General features: G+C 43.5%; 1 protein-coding gene and 1 long non-coding RNA gene across 3 annotated transcripts in view; both read right to left on the bottom strand.

Annotated features, from left to right (window-relative positions):
- Positions 1-18852, bottom strand: part of LOC115160131 (solute carrier family 27 member 3) — a 20487-nt gene extending 1635 nt beyond the window's left edge. Inside the window, exons 1-10 of one of the 2 annotated variants that reach the window (XM_029710479.1) lie at positions 18269-18852; positions 16414-16617; positions 14036-14194; positions 12547-12671; positions 11965-12159; positions 9838-9928; positions 7683-7881; positions 1833-1930; positions 617-747; positions 1-225 (exon numbers count right to left, since the gene is read on the bottom strand). The exon at positions 1-225 is cut by the window's left edge and continues 1635 nt beyond it. In XM_029710479.1, coding sequence (XP_029566339.1) covers positions 49-225; positions 617-747; positions 1833-1930; positions 7683-7881; positions 9838-9928; positions 11965-12159; positions 12547-12671; positions 14036-14194; positions 16414-16617; positions 18269-18812 — 1923 coding nt within the window. In that variant the 5' untranslated portion in view covers positions 18813-18852 and the 3' untranslated portion in view covers positions 1-48. The remainder of the gene's footprint in view (positions 226-616; positions 748-1832; positions 1931-7682; positions 7882-9837; positions 9929-11964; positions 12160-12546; positions 12672-14035; positions 14195-16413; positions 16618-18268) is intronic. The other variant, XM_029710480.1, reaches the window with a different exon arrangement.
- On the bottom strand, positions 11386-11950 carry LOC115160132 (uncharacterized). Its single transcript, XR_003869008.1, has 2 exons — positions 11815-11950; positions 11386-11764 (listed from the first exon to the last, which is right to left on the bottom strand). It is a non-coding gene; the product is annotated as an uncharacterized LOC115160132 (long non-coding RNA).
- Positions 18853-20430: the final 1578 nt, after the last annotated feature.

Here is a 20430-nt window from a genome sequence, read left to right as displayed (position 1 = left end):
ACCAGAAATACACCTTTCTGTTTAGTCCTGCTGAACTGACTCAACAGCCTAGAGCCGTATCTTTCCGGAGACGATGTCATCATGCAGAGACTGAGTGAGTGGGACGTAGTCTCTCTGGGATAGGTCCAAGAAATACAGGGACTCCTGAACGGCCTCAGGACTGAAGCCCTCCTGCACCAACTTCCTCTTCTGCTGCTTGAAGGTCTCGGTCACATCTATGGATGTCTATGGAAGACAAAGGACAGAGTTTATGTTGAAAAGGGTCAGGGGGTTGAAATTCTAAATGTGATATAACAATTTTTTGGGGTTAGAGTTGAAGGGATTGTTCTTTTTATTGTGAATTTTTTTAACTATGCATTTAAGATTATTGTATTGAATCGTATGTATTTATAGCATGGTTTCAACACAGTTTCTGCAAAGACAAGAACAAACTATTTAATTGATTTATCCATATTACGGCGGTACACTCCAGTACCAACCGTATATTAACGTTATGTATAAAATCACACACAGTTCATTATAAGTCGTCACTCATTACGTTTTTAAAATAAGTTTCAGTTTTGTGTGGGGATCATTTCTCTCTGAATGGACACATGTGGTTTCAGGATTGTCTTACCTGGATCCGTAGAAACCAGGGCCACGAGTAAGCGGGGAGACTTTGGACCAAATGGTTGTAGAGTTTTTTACCATCCAGCTTTTGGTCCATCTTTAAGACAATGGCTGCCATACCTGCTCTGCCTTCATAACCTGTATATAAACAATAAGGATAATGTTACACGCCAACTTAGTGGCCTTGTTAGGGTGTCTGTCGTGAGATTGAAAGGTTGGGAGTTTGAGCACTGACCGAGTCATACCAAAGACTGTACAAATGGGCCCCAATGTGTCTCTGCTTGGCACTCAGCGTTAAGGAGATTTTTACATTTTTTATTTATTTATTAAACTAGTCAAGTCAGTTAAGAACAAATTCTTATTTTCTATGACAGCCAAGGAACAGTGGGTTAACTGCCTTGTTCAGGGGCAGAACGACAGATTTTTACCTTGTCAGCTCGGGGATTCGATCTTGCAACCTTTCAGTCACTAGTCCAACACTCTAACCACTAGCTATTTTCATGGGGGTGTACTTGTACATCATGCTCCATCCTGCTCCTATGAGGCCGTCAAGGCTACTTCTAAATGTTACATACATGTTGTTTAATGTTTTTCACCAAAATGTCATGTGATCCCATCTTCACCAATCAATACAGTTGACACAATGTGGGCCGAGGCAATTTTACAAAACTAATTAGGTAACGTTATATGCATATCATGCGGTTGCAACACATTGTAAGACGGGGGTACTAAGCATGTATGAATCAGATAAACATTTATATAATTTAGCGGACACTTATCTAGAGCATCTTACAAGAGGAACCAGGGTTAAGTGCTTTGCTCAAGGGCACGTTGACCATTTTTTTACCTAGTCGGCTGGGGGATTAGAACTAGCAACCTTTCGGTTATTGACCAAATGCTCTTAACCGCTAGGCTAGCTGCTGCCCTATAACGTTTTGTAGTGAGACATTTTGGCCTGCATATTCATTTGCCAAGAAAAGGTGCTAAAAGGGTTCTATATAATGATTAAACTAAACTGAAGTTATATTAGGCAAACATTTTCAACTAGGTCCAATATTGCTCTGCACCATATACACACACACACACGCACACACACACACACACCACACAACACACACACGCACACACACACACACACACACACACCACACAACACACACACACACACATATATGACACAGTGACACCATAGACGTATTAATGATGTCAGAACGGATGTTGACCTGGCACAGTAACGCCATAGACGTTCACTTCCTGCAGGAACTCCAAACTTCCGAGAATCTCTGAAACTTCTGTGGTGGCCACATTCTCTCCTTTCCACCTAGGAGGAAGAAAATCAGTTTATTTAATTCACGATATGCAGAAATATTCAGCACATTTTTGTTGGTGTCTTGAATGCTCGCAATGCAACAGCCTGCATGATGGGTATGGGTGAGTGAGAATGCTAGCATAATTATTTTTTTTAGATATAGGCGTCAACATTTATTCATCCAACTTTTTTCAGGGATGCAACAATAAATGACATTTAATATATTAATCTACTGCATATATTTAATTATTTACCTAGATTTGTGCAACAATACATTTGATCAAATAACAGTCATAGTCCTTTCAGCCTGCCTATCTATGTTAAACACTAGATGGCAGCAACAGATAAGTATAGATACAAGGTACAACTGCAAGCAGCCTCAACTTAAAGGACAGGAGTGCTCAGTCAGAAACAGTAGGGCGCAGGCAGAGACAGTAGGGCGCAGGCAGAGACAGGAGGGCGCAGGCAGAGACAGGAGGGCGCAGGCAGAGACAGTAGGGCGCAGGCAGAGACAGGAGGGCGCAGGCAGAGACAGTAGGGCGCAGGCAGAGACAGTAGGGCGCAGGCAGAGACAGGAGGGCGCAGGCAGAGACAGTAGGGCGCAGTCAGAGACTGGAGTTGAGGTGAGAGCAAACCTCACGCTGAAAGCATGTAAGTGATTTCAGCTAGCTAAGATTAAGACTATCGGACATCCATGCAGATTTTGCATTGTCAATCCTACTGTAAATATCAAAATAATTCATTAACACGTTCTTTAGAGCCACATTTTTGCCATGCATTATAAATACATAACAGGAATTGATGCATCTCTTCTAAAGAACCATGAGCTATAATGAATGCTCATAGCATGTTTTACTCACATCACCACCTGTGTTTAATGCAATAAGCATTGATATTTATAAAAGGCTGCCAAAATGAGTTGTTATGAATGTTTATAGCAAGGTCTTACGATGCACTATAGGGTTTTACTAAAAGTGCATTTATAATGTGTTATAAAAAGGTGAATCAAAGAAGGTGTTACCCATAATTCACCTTCCACAGTTACATTCTGTATACCAAAGCATGATCTTCCGCAGGGCGAGCTGTACATCCTGTACATTTAAAACGCAGATCTCCAGTTATGGTGAACTAACAGAGAATTCACCTGATTTTAGAAGAATCAAAAATGGCCTCCCGAGTGGCACAGCGGTCTAAGGCACTGCATCTAAGGCAGTGCTTGAGGAGTCACTAGAGATCCGGGTTCGATCCCGGGCTGTATCGCAGCCGGCCTCGTTCGGGAGACCCATGAGGCGGCACGCAAATGGCCCAGCGTCGTCCGGGTTAGGGGAGGGTTTGGCTGGCCGGGCCGGGATGTCATTGTCCCATCGAGCTCAAGCAACTGCTGTGGCGGGCCGGGAGCATGCATGCTGACTTCAGTCGCCAGTTGTACGGTGTTTCCTCCGACACATTGGTGTGGCCGGCTTCCGGGTTAAGCGAGCAGTGTTGTCAAGAAGCGATACGGCTTGGCTGGGTTGTGTTTCGGAGGACGCAAGGCTCTCGACCTTCGCCTCTCCCGAGTCCGTACGGGAATTGCAGCAATGGGACAAGACTGTAAACTACCAATTTGGGGAAGAAAAATGATAATAAATAAACGTAAAGTTCCTCAAACCTTCATCAAGTGGCATTAAGTCCATATTCCATGACATCTATCTGGCCTCAATCTCAAATCAATTGGAAATATTGGCACTAAATTAAAGGATTACTTTCAAGGTATGGAAACGTAATAAAAGTATTTAGGTGGATTATCCCTTTAATAAACTTAACTGAGTAAAGTCCGTACTACTGTATGCCTTTTAAAATACATGTAGAGATTCCAGCTATTGATATTACCACGCCATTCACTTTAAAATAATAATTTACATAGGAATATTTTAGAGGTTAATAAACTTAATGTCCCAATTCTGGGGTGGCAGGTAGCCTAGTGGTTAGAGCATTGGGCCAGTAACCAAAATGTTGCTAGATCAAATCTCCGAGCTGACAAGGTAAAAATCTGTCGTTCTGCTCCTGAACAAGGCAGTTAACCCACTGTTCCTAGGCCGTCATTGTAAATAAGAATTTGTTCTTAACTGACTTGCCTACTTAAAAAATAAAAAATCTCTGCATTATTTTGCCAGCCAAATACTTAAAAAAAAATTTGGGGGGGGAGACAGCACAGCACAAACACACCACAATCCCAAAAGACTTGCAGTCTTCAAGGTAGCAACAAAGCAGTTGTGTGGATCATTGCCCAGTCCTGCGTCATACTTGCGTATACACCAAACCTTGCCAAAGCGCAGAGGGACGGGGAGACAAGCGATGGCATTGTGACATGGGGACGCTCAACTGACAGAAGCTTTTGACCCCCTAACAAGTCTTTCATCCCTCTAATCATGGTAACCACTTCCCATGAAGCCCTTGGGTCGGACCCCCTCTGGGAACTGTGGCATCGGGAATGGGGGATGAGGGAGGGGGGGGGGGTCCTTGATTTTACATGGAGTGTAGCAATCTGAACTTAACAGCAGACCGGGGTTCAAATACTAATATAGATATATCTGTGTGTGTGTGTGTGTGTGTGTGTGTTTGATTGAGCTTGCCGACTGCAATGGAATCAATAGAAAACTCCCAAAACTGCAAACCTCTCCCACCTGGCACTCCAGGAAGGCTAAAGCTAAAGATTTCAAATAGTGTTTGAGCCCAGGTCTGGTTGAAAGGCATTCCCCCTCGTCCGCTCTTGGAGGAGGGCCTTGCGTCACTCTGCTGGATTTTGTGAATGGACCGTGGAATGGTAGGGGTAGTCAGAGGTGAAAAGGGGGAAAAAGGGCCTTTCCCTTGGCCACTGTTTGCCAACTTGGATTAGGCTCAAGCCGGAGCTTCCACCAAAATGCCAAAGAGTTAAAGCGAAGGAGTAGAGGAACAAACCTGGGTTCAAAAACTTTTAGGAATCTTTCAACTACTTTGAAGCGTTCGCCTTCGACTGCCTTGAGAGCCAGATGATCAAAGTGTACTTTGCGGTTAGTCTATTGGTTCCATTGGGTCAGGCAAGCTCAATTAAGCCTGGCTATCATATTTGAAATTATTTCAAATAGTATTTGAACCCAGTCTGGAGAGTAAGGAGGGGACAAACGGTGCCTGATTCTCTGTGGGGTCTCCCTCGGTTCAGGAGCTCATTTGCATGACTGGAGGGGAAGCTACTAAAGGACAACAGGAACATCGTGCAAGGCTGCCATCGTGATGAATGCCTGAGCAATTGAACGCTTGAATGGAGAGAAACAACAGAGGGGGACGACCCATGCTGATCGCATTGGAAAATTCAGCTCAGTGGATGAAGACAAAATGAGGAATGACTCATGGTGATGGTGATGCCACATATGTAAACGGTAAATGACAGGTACTGTATGCTGCAATATTCAGACTCTTTAAAGCTTGGTTACTTTTACCCCTTTTTCTCCCCAATTGGTAGTTACAGTCTTGTCCCATCTCCGCAACTCCTGTACGGACTCTGGAGAGGTCAAAGGTAGAGAGCCATGCGTCCTCCGAAACAAGCCGCACTGCTTCTCGACACACTACTCGCTTAACCCGGAAGCCAATGTGTTAGAGGAAACACCGTACAACTGCCGAATGAAGTCAGCATGCATGCACCTGGCCTATCACAAGGAGTCGCAAATCTTACCTCATTTGCATACACTGTATATAGACTTTTTCTATTGTGTTATTGACTGTACGTTTGTTTATTCCATGTGTAATTCTGTGTTGTTGTTTGTGTCGCACTGCTTTGCTTTATCTTGGCCAAGTCACAGTTGTAAATGAGAACTTGTTCTCAACTGGCCTACCTGGTTAAATAAAGGACTTGTTCTCAACTGGCCTACCTGGTTAAATAAAGGTGAAATCAAAATACATAAAATAGAGCATAATGGGACAAGACATCCCGGCCAACCCTCCCCTAACCTGGACGACGCTGGGCCAACTGTGTGCCGCCTCATAGGTCTCCCGGGTCACGGCCGGCTGCGACACAGCCTGGGATCGAACCCGGGTCTGTAGTGATGCCTTAGACCGCTGCGCCACTCGGGAGGCCCCCTTGGTTACTTGGTTACTTGGTTACCAGTCTGTTTCTGCTTTAGGGGAACAAGTCAATGTCTTGCCATAGCAACAATGTAGCCTTGTTGAACAGTCTGGTACCCAGTTTAGATTCCTTCATCAATCAAGGCAAATATCCTAACTACTCATAAAAACTCATGGTAATCTGCAACAACTTCTGTGTTCCTAATGCAAAGGGTTCCTACTAAGAGATACTGTATAAAATCAATAGGTACATTGTGTGACTACTGGTAGACAGAGTTCAGTAAATTATTTACAAACAAAATGTTTAAAGTAATGTTTGTCCCCCCCCCCAAAAAAAGAAATTGGGGGAAATTGGTACATGATCTTGTGTTGGAGATATGTCCACATCCCACACCATTGGTTGCATAGATACACTGTTTATACTATATATATATATACACGTATGTATTTGGACAGTGAAACTACAACTTTTATACTCTGGCATTTTGGATCAAATGTTTCATATGAGGAGACAGTACAGAATGTCACCTTTTATTTGAGGGTATTTTCATAATACACACACATACATACATGTATACACACACATACATGTATATACATAAAGACAAACAATAAGTGCATCCAACAAATTAGGACTAGATATACGTTTTCCCGTTTAGAAATTAATGTATGTATATATGTGTCTCCAAATTTGTTGGATGCACTTATTGTTTGTGTTTCAGATTATATTGTGCCCAACAGAAATGAAATGGTAATTAATGTTGTGTTATTTTGGAGTCACTTTTATTGTAAATAAAAATAGAATGTTTCTGAACACTTCTACATTAATGTGGATGCTACCATGATTACGGATAATCACGAATAAATCCTGAATAATGATTGTGAGAAAGTTACACATTACATTTTTTTTTACCATTCATTTCTTTTGGGCACTAAATAATCTGAAACATAACCAAAACAAACTGCAAATGCAGTCACAAGCTTGATGTTGTCATTTTTTATTTTACCTTTATTTAACTAGGCAAGTCAGTTAAGAACAAATTCTTATTTACAATGACAGCCTAGGAACAGTGGGTTAACTGCCTTGTTCAGGGGCAGAACGACAGATTTTTACCTTGTCAGCTCAGGGATTCGATGTTGCAACCTTTCGGTTACTAGTCCAACGCTCTAACAACTAGGCTACCAGCCGTTCCATTGCGTACTAGGAATATGGAACCAAATACTAAACTTTTCACTACTTTTAATACACTATACGTAAGTGAATTTGTCCAAATACTTATGACACCTTCAAATGGGGGACTAGATACATAAAGTGCACTCATTTCTAAACGGTAAAACATGTGTGAAAATATCCTCAAATCTTTCATTCAAAATGCTGGAGTATAGAGTCAAATTAAACGTTTTAGCTTCACTATCCAAATTAATAAGCACCTGCAATCAAACTGTGTTTGTTTTCTTTCAAATACTGGGCCAATGGAATTAATGCAATACGCCATTCTAATATTACCAAAAGACCCGACCCAGGTCGACCAAAAGACCCGACCCAGGTCGACCAAAAGACCCGACCCAGGTCAATCCAACATATTTGAAAGAAAACAAGTACTTTGAACGCACGTCTGACAAGCACTGAACTATCCTTTTTAAAAAAATCAGTTGAGAAATACTGCATAGGCTACTTCCACTTTACCTGAAGGTATCTCCGATACGGTCACGGAAGTAGACAAAGTCTCTGTGGTCCTGAAGCATGAGGTCTCCGGTGTTAAAGTACACGTCTCCCTCCTTGAACACGTCCCTGAGGAGCTTCTTCTCTGACTGAAGCGTATTCCCAGCGTACCCCAGGAAAGGATTCATGACCGACACCGGGGCTACCAGGAGGCCCGTCTCTCCTGCGGACACAAACAGGAAGGTGTGTGTGTATATATATATATATATATATACTGCTCAAAAAAATAAAGGGAACACTTAAACAAGACAATGTAACTCCAAGTCAATCACACTTCTGTGAAATCCAACTGTCCACTTAGGAAGCAACACTGATTGACAATACATTTCACATGCTGTTGTGCAAATGGAATAGACAAAAGGTGGAAATTATAGGCAATTAGCAAGACACCCCCAATAAAGGAGTGGTTCTGCAGGTGGGGACCACAGACCACTTCTCAGTTCCTATGCGTCCTGGCTGATGTTTTGGTCACTTTTGAATGCTGGCGGTGCTTTCACTCTAGTGGTAGCATGAGACGGAGTCTACAACCCACACAAGTGGCTCAGGTAGTGCAGCTCATCCAGGATGGCACATCAATGCGAGCTGTGGCAAGAAGGTTTGCTGTGTCTGTCAGCGTAGTGTCCAGAGCATGGAGGCGCTACCAGGAGACAGGCCAGTACATCAGGAGACGTGGAGGAGGCCGTAGGAGGGCAACAACCCAGCAGCAGGACCGCTACCTCCGCCTTTGTGCAAGGAGGAGCAGGAGAAGCACTGCCAGAGCCCTGCAAAATGACCTCCAGCAGGCCACAAATGTGCATGTGTCTGCTCAAACGGTCAGAAACAGACTCCATGAGGGTGGTATGAGGGCCCGACGTCCACAGGTGGGGGTTGTGCTTACAGCCCAACACCGTGCAGGACGTTTGGCATCTGCCAGAGAACACCAAGATTCGCCACTGGCGCCCTGTGCTCTTCACAGATGAAAGCAGGTTCACGCTGAGCACGTGACAGACGTGACAGAGTCTGGAGACGCCGTGGAGAACGTTCTGCTGCCTGCAACATCGTCCAGCATGACCGGTTTGGTGGTGGGTCAGTCATGGTGTGGGGTGGCATTTCTTTGGGGGGCCGCACAGCCTTCCATGTGCTCGCCAGAGGTAGCCTGACTGCCATTAGGTACCGAGATGAGATCCTCAGACCCCTTGTGAGACCATATGCTGGTGCGGTTGGCCCTGGGTTCCTCCTAATGCAAGACAATGCTAGACCTCATGTGGCTGGAGTGTGTCAGCAGTTCCTGCAAGAGGAAGGCATTGATGCTATGGACTGGCCCGCCCGTTACCCAGACCAGAATCCAATTGAGCACATCTGGGACATCATGTCTCGCTCCATCCACCAACGCCACGTTGCACCACAGACTGTCCAGGAGTTGGCGGATGCTTTAGTCCAGGTCTGGGAGGAGATCCCTCAGGAGACCATCCGTCACCTCATCAGGAGCATGCCCAGGCATTGTAGGGAGGTCATACAGGCACGTGGAGGCCACACACACTACTGAGCCTCATTTTGACTTGTTTTAAGGACATTACATCAAAGTTGGATCAGCCTGTAGTGTGGTTTTTCACTTTAATTTTGAGTGTGACTCCAAATCCAGACCTCCATGGGTTGATAAATTGGATTTCCATTGATTATTTTTGTGTGATTTTGTTGTCAGCACATTCAACTATGTAAAGAAAAAAGTATTTAATAAGATTATTTCTTTCATTCAGATCTTGGATGTGTTGTTTAAGTGTTCCCTTTATTTTTTTGAGCAGTATATATATATATATATATATATATATAAGGCGACAGTACAGAATGTAACCTTTTATTTGAGGGTATTTTTCATACATATCTGTTATCCCATTTATAAATCTCTGAACCCACCCTTAGCCTTTAGCTCAGTGGGATCTTGGTTCAAACCCAGTCAATCAGACATGCATTTATGTGCGCACACACACACACACACACACACACACACACACACACACACACACACACACACACACACACACACACACACAAAGATTAATGCAATTCTATGAAGCTGTACATCAAATAGTGCATAAGAGCCATCATCAGAAATGGTCCTATTTTATAAACCTTTGCTTACCTTTATTTGCTTTTACACATCGTCCTGAGTCGGTCCGTATCGGCTCATATGTTTGTGGATCACAACTCAAGAACTCAAAGGGCATATTAAGCTGCATAACAATGAAACAAAAACAGTGGAAAAAAACGGGGCAAGAAATAATCAGTATTAGTAGGATAAACGATACACAGGACAGGCCGACGCGCACAGAGAGGCCGACGCGCACAGAGAGGCCGACGCGCACAGAGAGAACGACGCGCACAGACAGGCCGACGCGCACAGAGAGGCCGGCGCGCACAGAGAGGCCGACACACTGTTAATACAGATAATGCTGTTGGTTTTTAGATGGAGAAACATGAAGAGAGGACATGAATCAACAGCGCATCGATCTCTGTGGGTGTATCATTCTCTGTGTGGGTATCAGTCTCTGTGTGGGTATCAGTCTCTGTGTGGGTATCAGTCTCTGTGTGGGTATCAGTCTCTGTGTGGGTATCAGTCTCTGTGGGTATCAGTCTCTGTGGGTATCAGTCTCTGTGGGTATCAGTCTCTGTGGGTATCAGTCTCTGTGGGTATCAGTCTCTGTGGGTATCAGTCTCTGTGTGCGCCATGCTTCGTCTTCCATTTAGCAGCAGTTAAATCTCTACAACTAAAAACCAACAAGACGTTCTGGAGATTACTCTACTTTACAATACTCTGGCCTTGCCTTTTATGGAAACACACAGACTCATCTGGTCAAATATGACCTTTCAGACAGAATGACAGGGGAGGGTTAGGGTTACATGGGGTGTCTGGAAAACCAGGCACCGGGGCAGAGAACAAGCCCTTTTGCCCTTCCATTCGCTAAAGTATACAGTTTTTGTCGTTGTTCTGAACACATTGTAATACAAGTTATTTAATTACATCTGTTGCTTTTATGTAATTAAATGATCTAAATCATAATTTCTGAATGAGTTTGTGCACCTGCCACACAAAAGGTCTGTGTACGGCCCTCGGGTAAACAGTGGTGCGGCCCTCGGGTAAACAGTGGTGCGGCCCTCGGGTAAACAGTGGTGCGGCCCTCGGGTAAACAGTGGTGCGGCCCTCGGGTAAACAGTGGTGCGGCCCTCGGGTAAACAGTGGTGCGGCCCTCGGGTAAACAGTGGTGCGGCCCTCGGGTAAACAGTGGTGCGGCCCTCGGGTAAACAGTGGTGCGGCCCTCGGGTAAACAGTGGTGCGGCCCTCGGGTAAACAGTGGTGTGGCCCTCGGGTAAACAGTGCGGCCCTCGGGTAAACAGTGGTGTGGCCCTCGGGTAAACAGTGCGAAACTGTCCGCAGAGCTTTTCGCCGCGTGAGCAGAGCGTAAGCCACATAGACCAAAAAAAATTGAACCAGATTAATTTACACTGAGTAGCCTGCACCTTATGGAGTATCTGCTTACGCCCAGATTTAATTGAACCTTTTACTGAGTGGGTTAAATCAGGGTCACACAGAGTGATTCTTGGTAGTCTTAAACAAATCTACTTTGAAACAAAAGTATACACCTCACACACATGGTTATGGGCTGAAAGAAAAGAAGACACCTGTACCATGTCAGATATAGAGTTTAAATGTATTACATTTTGAATTTGCATCCCAATATTACACTTTATATACACATCACGAAAGACTGAACTAAAACAAAACTGCTTGACATAGAAACACCAGATTTCCGTTGTCTTTTTAAAAATAATATTTGTTTATGATGAAATATGTTAATAAAATTCCACCAATGAGGACAAAGAGGACAAAGAGGACAAAGAGGGCGCTTTTGGTCGTTGACTGCAGGAAAAGGGTTACATGAACAGGAGCGTCTCACACGCTGCATAAGTTCTACGTCCAGCGTAGCAGGCCTGTGAGTTTAATCGTTTGGGTATCTAAGTTATCGAAGCCTATCCCAGTTAACTACAAAGCAAAGTGCCCCATGCCTGACCTTGTTGATGTAGCCCAGTTAACTACAAAGCAAAGTGCCCCATGCATGACCTTGTTGAAGTAGCCCAGTTAACTACAAAGCAAAGTGCCCCATGCCTGACCTTGTTGAAGTAGCCCAGTTAACTACAAAGCAAAGTGCCCCATGCCTGACCTTGTTGAAGTAGCCCAGTTAACTACAAAGCAAAGTGCCCCATGCCTGACCTTGTTGAAGTAGCCCGCCCTTCCGATGGGTCCTATTTCATTGGTGTAGTTGACAAAGCCAATGCTGGCCTCAGTTAAACCGTAGGCTTCCCGGACATTGATCTTCCCAAAACGTCTGGCAAACTCCCTCCATACATCTGCCCTCAGACCACTCCCTGCGGCAACACGCACTTTGTGGGCCCTCTCCTCAGGGACCTACAGAAACAGACAACACAAAAAACACTCATAATCTATTACTGAGTAATTACAAAGCAGTTATGTAACTACAACACTGTTACTTAGTGTAGTTACTTAATTGTAAAGGCAACTTGAGGTTTTACCCTGTAGGACCTACAATATACTAGTAGTGTACTGTGATATTATAGAAGTCATCTCTTTAATCCTTGTCCTGGAGACCCACAGGGTGTGCAGATTTTTGTCCTAGCCCAGCACTGGGTTAGCACATGGTGGCGTTCACGGCTAGAGTCAAATCCAAATCTTCTCACCTCGGCCTACTCAAGAGACTAGTTTAACTAAATAACTTGTGAAAAGTGAGTGGAAAAACCCAAGACGAAAATCAGAGTGATGAATATAAGGTCTTACCACAGGTTGGTTGACCAGGTAGCGACAGAGCTCTCCGACGTATTGAAATACGGTCACATTATGTTTCACGCAGTCTTTCCAAAATTGACTGGCAGAAAACTTCTTTTTCAATATACACGTTGCCCCTGGAAACCCAACAATTGAAAAAGACATGTTAGAGTAACGTTACATTAGTCACCATAACAACACAAATAAAAGTTTATTTAACTTTAACTTTGTAAATTAGATAATCCTCCCCCACCAACAGTGATCATGTGTTTTAACATATTCGTCACGTTTTAACATATAATCGTCATGTGTTTTAACATGCGTTTTAACATATTCGTCATGCGTTTTAACATATTCGCCATGTGTTTTAACATATTCATCATGCATTTTAACATATTCATCATGCATTTTAACATATTCATCATGCATTTTAACATATTCGTCATCTCTTTACCTTTGATAGGACCTTTGTTTCGGGTGGGCAGCTGGATGGCACATTTAGAGGAGTCCTACACTGTATTTACTATTGTTGAAATGAGACTATGACATCATGTTGAAGTGCCTAACCCTACTAACCCTATGGCAATATAGACACCCATGATACTTTTGGTTTTCTGCTACCACATCCTAACCCCGGAATCTACAACACACGGGTATGTATGGTTGCACTTCCAGGAATTGTGCGACTTTTGTCAGATTCCCCCACTGCCACATCTTATCCCTCCATGCTAAAATTACACTGTGGGAAATCTAGTTAGCCAGCTGGGAACCAGTCAAACAATCCCCATTGAGAAAATAGGAACCTTGACCGAGGTAGTTCTGGACTTCCTTTGGTTCTAGAACTCAGAACTTTTTTTTGGACTGCGCTCGTGACCATCCAGACAAAACAGAAAACCTTGTTTTGAATTCATGACCTGGGAGGAGCTGACAGGCAACCCAACCCAAAAGCAGGAAGAAGGAACAGCAGGAAGAGGCCTGTCATTTGGGAACCACTGGTCTGTACGCTAATGTATATGTGGCAACAGCTATGGGGAGCCAACCTGGGTTAAAATACTAGCACACACACACACACACACACACACACACACACACACACATATATATATAGCAAACACTGTATACGTGCTTGATTGAACTTGCCGACTGCAATGAAACCAATAGAAAAGTCTCAAAAGTGCAAACCCCTCCCACCTGGCAATTCAGGCAGGCTAAAGCAAACAGTTGTAATAGTTCATTATCTGAACCCATGTATGTTATGGAACCTGGAACAGGTGCAGTTTGTTACTCTGCGTATGCACTGTAGTCTACTGAATTAGTGATACAGCCGCTGCTACAAGTACAGTCACCTCTGCTAAGGGAACTCGAATTTAAAAGTGCATTACAGTTTACCAGTCTCAATTCAATGACATAATTTTTTTAGTCCTGTTTAGTGTGACTTCTGATGACAAGCTGTGGCGTCAAACGTATCAGGAGGAAGAAGGTATTGAAAAGTATTCCTCACCAAGCTGTATGCATCCACCAATACCCAGAAGAGAGGCGGTCATGTGGTATAGGGGCAGAGTGATGTAAATGTTGTCATCCGAACGGGCCCCGCACAGACGAAGGAAGGCCATGCACATGACGGCTTTGAGATGTCCCACCCGGGCTGCCTTAGGAAGTCCTGAAAGACAAAAAAAAAAAAAGAGTACAGTGAAGATGCCTCTAGAGATGCTGATCTTGGGTCAGTTTTGTATTCTCCCCACTAATGGTTAAGGATAGGATTGAGGGAGGGGAAGTTGATCATAGATCTGTACCAATGGGAAAACACCACGGAGCGGATGAAAACTACACCACTCATAACGGCCACGTGACATTAAACATTCTCACATTATGACATCATTGATTTCTACTGAAGAGTTTTAAAGCTTTTCCTTCGAACTGCCAAAGGCACACAGCACCAACAGTTATGTTTATTGTATCTGCATGAACAAAACTCGACTGAAAGTATGAGAATAGAGTGCAGCATTGGTTGGACAAAGGTCAAACAGGAGGTGCTTATGTCTGTCCTGTTTCACTGCATATCCCAACTCCCCCTGAGACACTCAGAGAGTGGGGTCACAGCCAGGGATCAGCCATTCCTGACAGAAACCCTGTGGAGCAACAAGGGCAGATCAACAGACACCTTTCGGCTCAGGGATCTGAACGAGCAACCTTTCGATTATGGGCCCAACGCTCTAACCACTAGTCTAGCCGCCGCCACCCCGTGGGCTAGTCGCCGCCCTGCCCTGCTGGCTAGCCGCCCCCCGTCGCCGCCCTGCCCGGCCGGGCTAGCCGCCCCCCCCCGTCGCCGCCCTGCCCTGCCGGGCTAGCCGCCCCCCGTCGCCACCCTGCCCGGCTGGGCTAGCCGCCCCCCCGGTTCATGTCCAAATTGTTATCATTTCATTGTGTGTGCTATAACTATAGCTAGCTAGCTGCCACCCTCACTCAACCAGTTATAGCACAATGAAATTATAACAATTTGGACATGAACAATGTTTCATCAGAAGAGATCGGCTTCATCCAATGTTGCAAAGCCACAAACTGCAAAAACTGTTTTTTTTACATTTTGTAACGGAAAACTAAAATGACCGTTTCTTATTGGACAAGTCCAGGTAGTCCCTCTCTGACTTCTAGGTCCACACCAAAATACAATTTACCTTAAGGCCTCCGCTGTCTCTTTTATGAAGTCTACAGCAAAGGTCAAGGTTCAGCAACATTCTTGGAAGTGGCCCGTCTCTTTTAACAGGGTGTGGGTCTTGTTTTACTACTGTGTGGAGCCCTGGTAAAGCCCTGTCTTGGTAAAGCCTTGTCCCGGTAAAGCCATGGAAAATCTCTGGTAAAGGAGGGGCATTGGCAGCCATTCATACACATTTAGCACAAATTCACCAGTACTAGACACCGAAGAAAAAGCTAGCTTGATATCAATTTGAAACACATTTCCTTCTCAGCAAAAATGAAGTTGTTTCAGACACTGTGAAATACATCTCTCCTTGGGAACCCGGGTTGGCTAGGAAAACCCCTCGTTATATTGGTGTTGAACAGAGCTGTTAAAAGTGAGCGTGTGGTGCCAGCTTGGAATAAATTAGAGAAATCTTTCCGGCTTAATAGACATGCTGTTGACTTGAGCCTTTCGGTGTGGAAAAACTGTTTTCAACCTAGTGCAATAGGGTACCCATAGCTATTTTCCCCTTCTCGGGCCTCTATCGTAGGGTATTGGCAGACAGACATTTAGGTTATCTTCCCTTATGTTCTCTGACAATAGCTGTAGGCTAGTTTCCGTCTTCGTGCAAACGTTTGCATTGATATCCAGGCAAATTATTTTATTTCAGATACTATGTTTCCGTATTTATGCAAATTCCCATCCATTCACCTTTTGCCTTCATGCCAATGTTTAAGATATGGAGTAATGGCCACGCACGCATATTCAAGTCAAGTCGACATCAAAATAAATAAAGCATTTACAATGCAATTGCAAATAGAGTTTTCAGATTCCAGTTTTTAATTATTTTTATTTTATTTATGGTTACTGTCGCCTCTGGAGGAAGCCATATAAATGACATACATTCTCTAAATCATTTTTTAAGCTGCCAGCGCTATAGTTTAGTGTAAGCATTCACAGCATCTTTTGGAGTCGACCTGTTCTTCCTGATATGAAGTTGACCGTATCAGAATAGCGTACTACTGTGGTCTGGTTGGTCTTGTGGTAATGCGTCTATAGTTTCAGCAGAGGATCGAATCCAGCCTACTGCTCTTTGACACAACCTCTCTCTATATCCCTCTATCTGTTCAAAAACAAAAAAAAAAATCAACAAATACCTTCAATTTAGATTTTTTTTGTTGTTGTAAGGATTAGTGTACTACCGGTTGTTCCTGATGTGAAGATGAACAGGAAGTTGGACATGAGGTCAGCTCTAGGACAGTCAGGTAAGGCCATGTCTGAGGCCTGCTCCACCTTGTCCAGTAGCGTGTTGACCCCTTCATGAGGGCAGCCAATGTCCGTGACCCACACCTCAATGGCATTCTCCTTTAGGGAGGGTAACACCTCGCCCAGCGAACTCACCAAATCTGTGTGTGAGAGAAAAGTGAAGGTTGGGGGTAGGGTTGCAAAATTCCACTAACTTTTTCCAAAATTCCCATGTTTTTGGAAATCCTGCTCAGAAGATTCCAGGAACCAGGTGGGAATAAGCAGGAAATCCAGAATCCTTCAACCAGGATTTCTGGAGAACCTGGGAACGTTACCAAAATGTTGCAACCCTAACTGGGGATTACTTGTAAGGCTCTATTTGGAAATATACAGTACATTCCCTGCTGCTACAAGCTAAAATATATGACATCAAACGTAAGATTGAAAAAAAGACCTACCCTCGTTCACATAAGGCATTATAACTAAAACAAAATACCTACCCTCGTTCACATAAGGCATTATAACTAAAACAAAATACCTACCCTCAGTTCACATAAGGCATTATAACTAAAACAAAATACCTACCCTCAGTTCACATAAGGCATTATAACTAAAACAAAATACCTACCCTCAGTTCACATAAGGCATTATAACTAAAACAAAATACCTACCCTCAGTTCACATAAGGCATTATAACTAAAACAAAATACCTACCCTCAGTTCACATAAGGCATTATAACTAAAACAAAATACCTACCCTCGTTCACATAAGGCATTATAACTAAAACAAAATACCTACCCTCAGTTCACATAAGGCATTATAACTAAAACAAAATACCTACCCTCAGTTCACATAAGACATTATTCAAGCCAAACTTAAAGCCAGTTGAATTGAGCAAGGGCCTTAGTTGTGCATACACTGTAAAGAGTTCATTCCTGCCGTGAGATTATAGTGCATAGAGAGATTGACCTCTACAATGTCATGAGCATGATGTGAAAAGCCTCTACTAAATAAGAAGACTAGAATATTTTGAATACAGTACATTTAAGCAAACCTGGGAGAGTATGGATAAATTGCTCAATGCCGTTCAATCTCTTATTTGAGCAATAACGTGCATGACGACATGCTATGGTGGCTGATTTTTTTGTTGTTGTTGCACAATGTACAGTTAGTTGTAAGTGTTTTGGTACTATGAATAGAAACACAAGCCTCTTCTATGCATACTAACTTAATCTAGTTATCCTTTGCAATGCTCAGAAGAACTTTGGCCTCTCGCAATGAACTAACTGTACATCTGTAAAATAACAATATTTTATATTACTATGTGCTCAACTGGGAATAAAGGTTCTATTCAATATAAATCACTGTCCATGAAATGCTATTGAAGATCCGTTTCATATTCAGGAGATGTATGTATGTATACTAACGGTATCCCTATGTGTCCACGGGTGTTTGAATACAACAGCCTACATTGACCCTCAGATTACAGTATCACCCTCATTATTATAAAAAATATGTATATTTACAACCACCAGTGCACATTGATACGCAACGCAGTCGCGAAACTGTACGTTACATCAAACCATACAACTTTACTACATTCAAAAACATTGGAGTAATTATGCAATGTTTCCTTCCTCTCCTAATATGAAGTTATGACATTCAAATGTGAACGTGATTCAACATGCCCAAATCGTGCAAGACGTCGTGCATATGTTTGAGCTTGTTACATATTCTGAAAATGCAAGTAGACATACGTCAAATACGTAACACTTTTTTTTGACATTATCTTGATTGACAGCAATAATTACCTGCGCCTACGACGAGCGATTTCGCTCCACAACTTTCAAAACAATATAGGAGCGATTTGGATTTGATATTGAAATTGAGGAAAGCGACCTCGCAGCCCAGTTTACTGAGTCCGAACCACACACAAATAAAATCAGGCTCATTGCTCATCAGAAGAGCGACAATATCACCCTTCTTCAAGCCACCTTTTGTTCTGAAAACTTTAGCAAATTGGTTGCTTCTTTTATCAACGTCCTGGTAAGTGAGCGTTTGACCCTCAAACACTATGAAAGCCTTGTCAGGCATCTTCTTTGCCTGATAAAGGAAGCTGTCGAGGTAAGTGATGACTCCTCTCTGCATACGAGACTTCAACGCTTTTCCAACCTTCCGAAGGTTTAGGTAATAAATCAAATCCTCCCAAAACAATGGGTAAGTCATCCTTTGGAATACCAGAATTGCAAAAAGTCCTGCGGCAAATGTAGTAAACATCCATGTTACCCACACCATCATCTTTACGTGCGCTCTCCAAAGAATGTCAGCTTGTAAACGTTCGGAGATGTTTACCATAAGATTTAAATGCCTCTAGTATGCACATGCTACCGCGCATGCCCAAGGACATGGCTTTCCCCATTGCGCAAAAACATGTAGCCTACAACAGGGTTTCCCAAACTCGGTCCTGGCCCCCGTGTGCACGTTTTGGTTTTCCTAATTTGCTATGGCCAGGTTTAGGATATGCATATTGTATGTGTTATAGCTCTTATAAATATAATACAAGTCAGGGAATCATAGGCTAATTGTAGATATCCTACTTGTAGATAAGAACTGTTAATACTGATTCAGGACCTATAGGTCTACGGCATTTGGCCCTAGTGCTTAATTAAGAGTGTTGGGCCAGTAACCGAAAGGTTGCTGGTTCAAATCCCCATGCCGGCAAGGCGGAAAAATCTGCCCTTCAGCAAGGCAGTTAACCCCCAACAATAACTGCTTTGTCAATCTGTGCCGTGAAAGATCATAAAAGATTTGACGACACAAAATCAATACACAATGTACGTACACTATGCTTCGCAGGTTCCTGTGTCAGAGATCAGGTTGACAGCACTCCTACTTCCTCTTTAAAAAAATGCACTAAACTTAGTGATAATGTACACAGCAGAGACTGATACCTTTCTGGGTAAAACATGGTAAGGTGTGGACACTCTATATGCAATCAGCTTGAATGACTGCAATGTCAACAATGTGTAAGGGCTTCAGAACATGTGTATACTATGCACATAAACATATTACTGCTTGTAGTCATATTAGGCCGTTTTCACGTCAAGGCCATACTGGTGCTATACATTAAACTGGCACTACAGCTACTAATATAGCAATGCTGTACACTGTAGCATCCACGACATGATGCCATTCGGCACATCAACCCCCAAGTATAGTGATCCTTTTCACTGTGAAATACAAATCTTTCATTTGCGTCATATCGTACCCTGTTTTCTCTGCTACCGAACGGCAAGTGGTACCAGAGCACCAAGTCTAGGACCAAAAGGCTCCTCAACAGCTTCTACCCGTAAGCCGTTAGACTGCTGAACAATTCAAAAAAATCGCCACCGGACAATTTACATTGAAACTTCACCCCCACCTACATGTACAGATTACCTCAACTAACCTGTACCCCTGCACACTGACTTGGTACCGGTACCCCCTGTATATAGCCTTGTTACTAACCTGTATCCCTGCACACTGACTCAGTACCGGTGCCCCCTGTATATAGCCTCGTTACTAACCTGTACCCCTGCACACTGACTCAGTACCGGTGCCCCCTGTATATAGCCTCGTTACTAACCTGTACCCCTGCACACTGACTCAGTACCGGTGCCCCCTGTATATAGCCTTGTTACTAACCTGTATCCCTGCACACTGACTCAGTACCGGTACCCCTGTATATAGCCTCGTTACTAACCTGTACCCCTGCACACTGACTCAGTACCGGTACCCCCTGTATATAGCCTCGTTACTAACCTGTACCCCTGCACACTGACTCAGTACCGGTACCCCCTGTATATAGCCTCGTTACTAACCTGTACCCCTGCACACTGACTTGGTACCTGTACCCCTGTATATAGCCTCGTTACTAACCTGTACCCCTGCACACTGACTCAGTACCGGTACCCCCTGTATATAGCCTCGTTAC

Source organism: Salmo trutta, chromosome 23 (genome assembly GCF_901001165.1).
Source record: "Salmo trutta chromosome 23, fSalTru1.1, whole genome shotgun sequence".
NCBI classification, from domain to species: domain Eukaryota; kingdom Metazoa; phylum Chordata; class Actinopteri; order Salmoniformes; family Salmonidae; genus Salmo; species Salmo trutta.
Note: the sequence above shows the minus strand (reverse complement) of the source record. Positions and strands in the feature narration are given on the sequence as shown.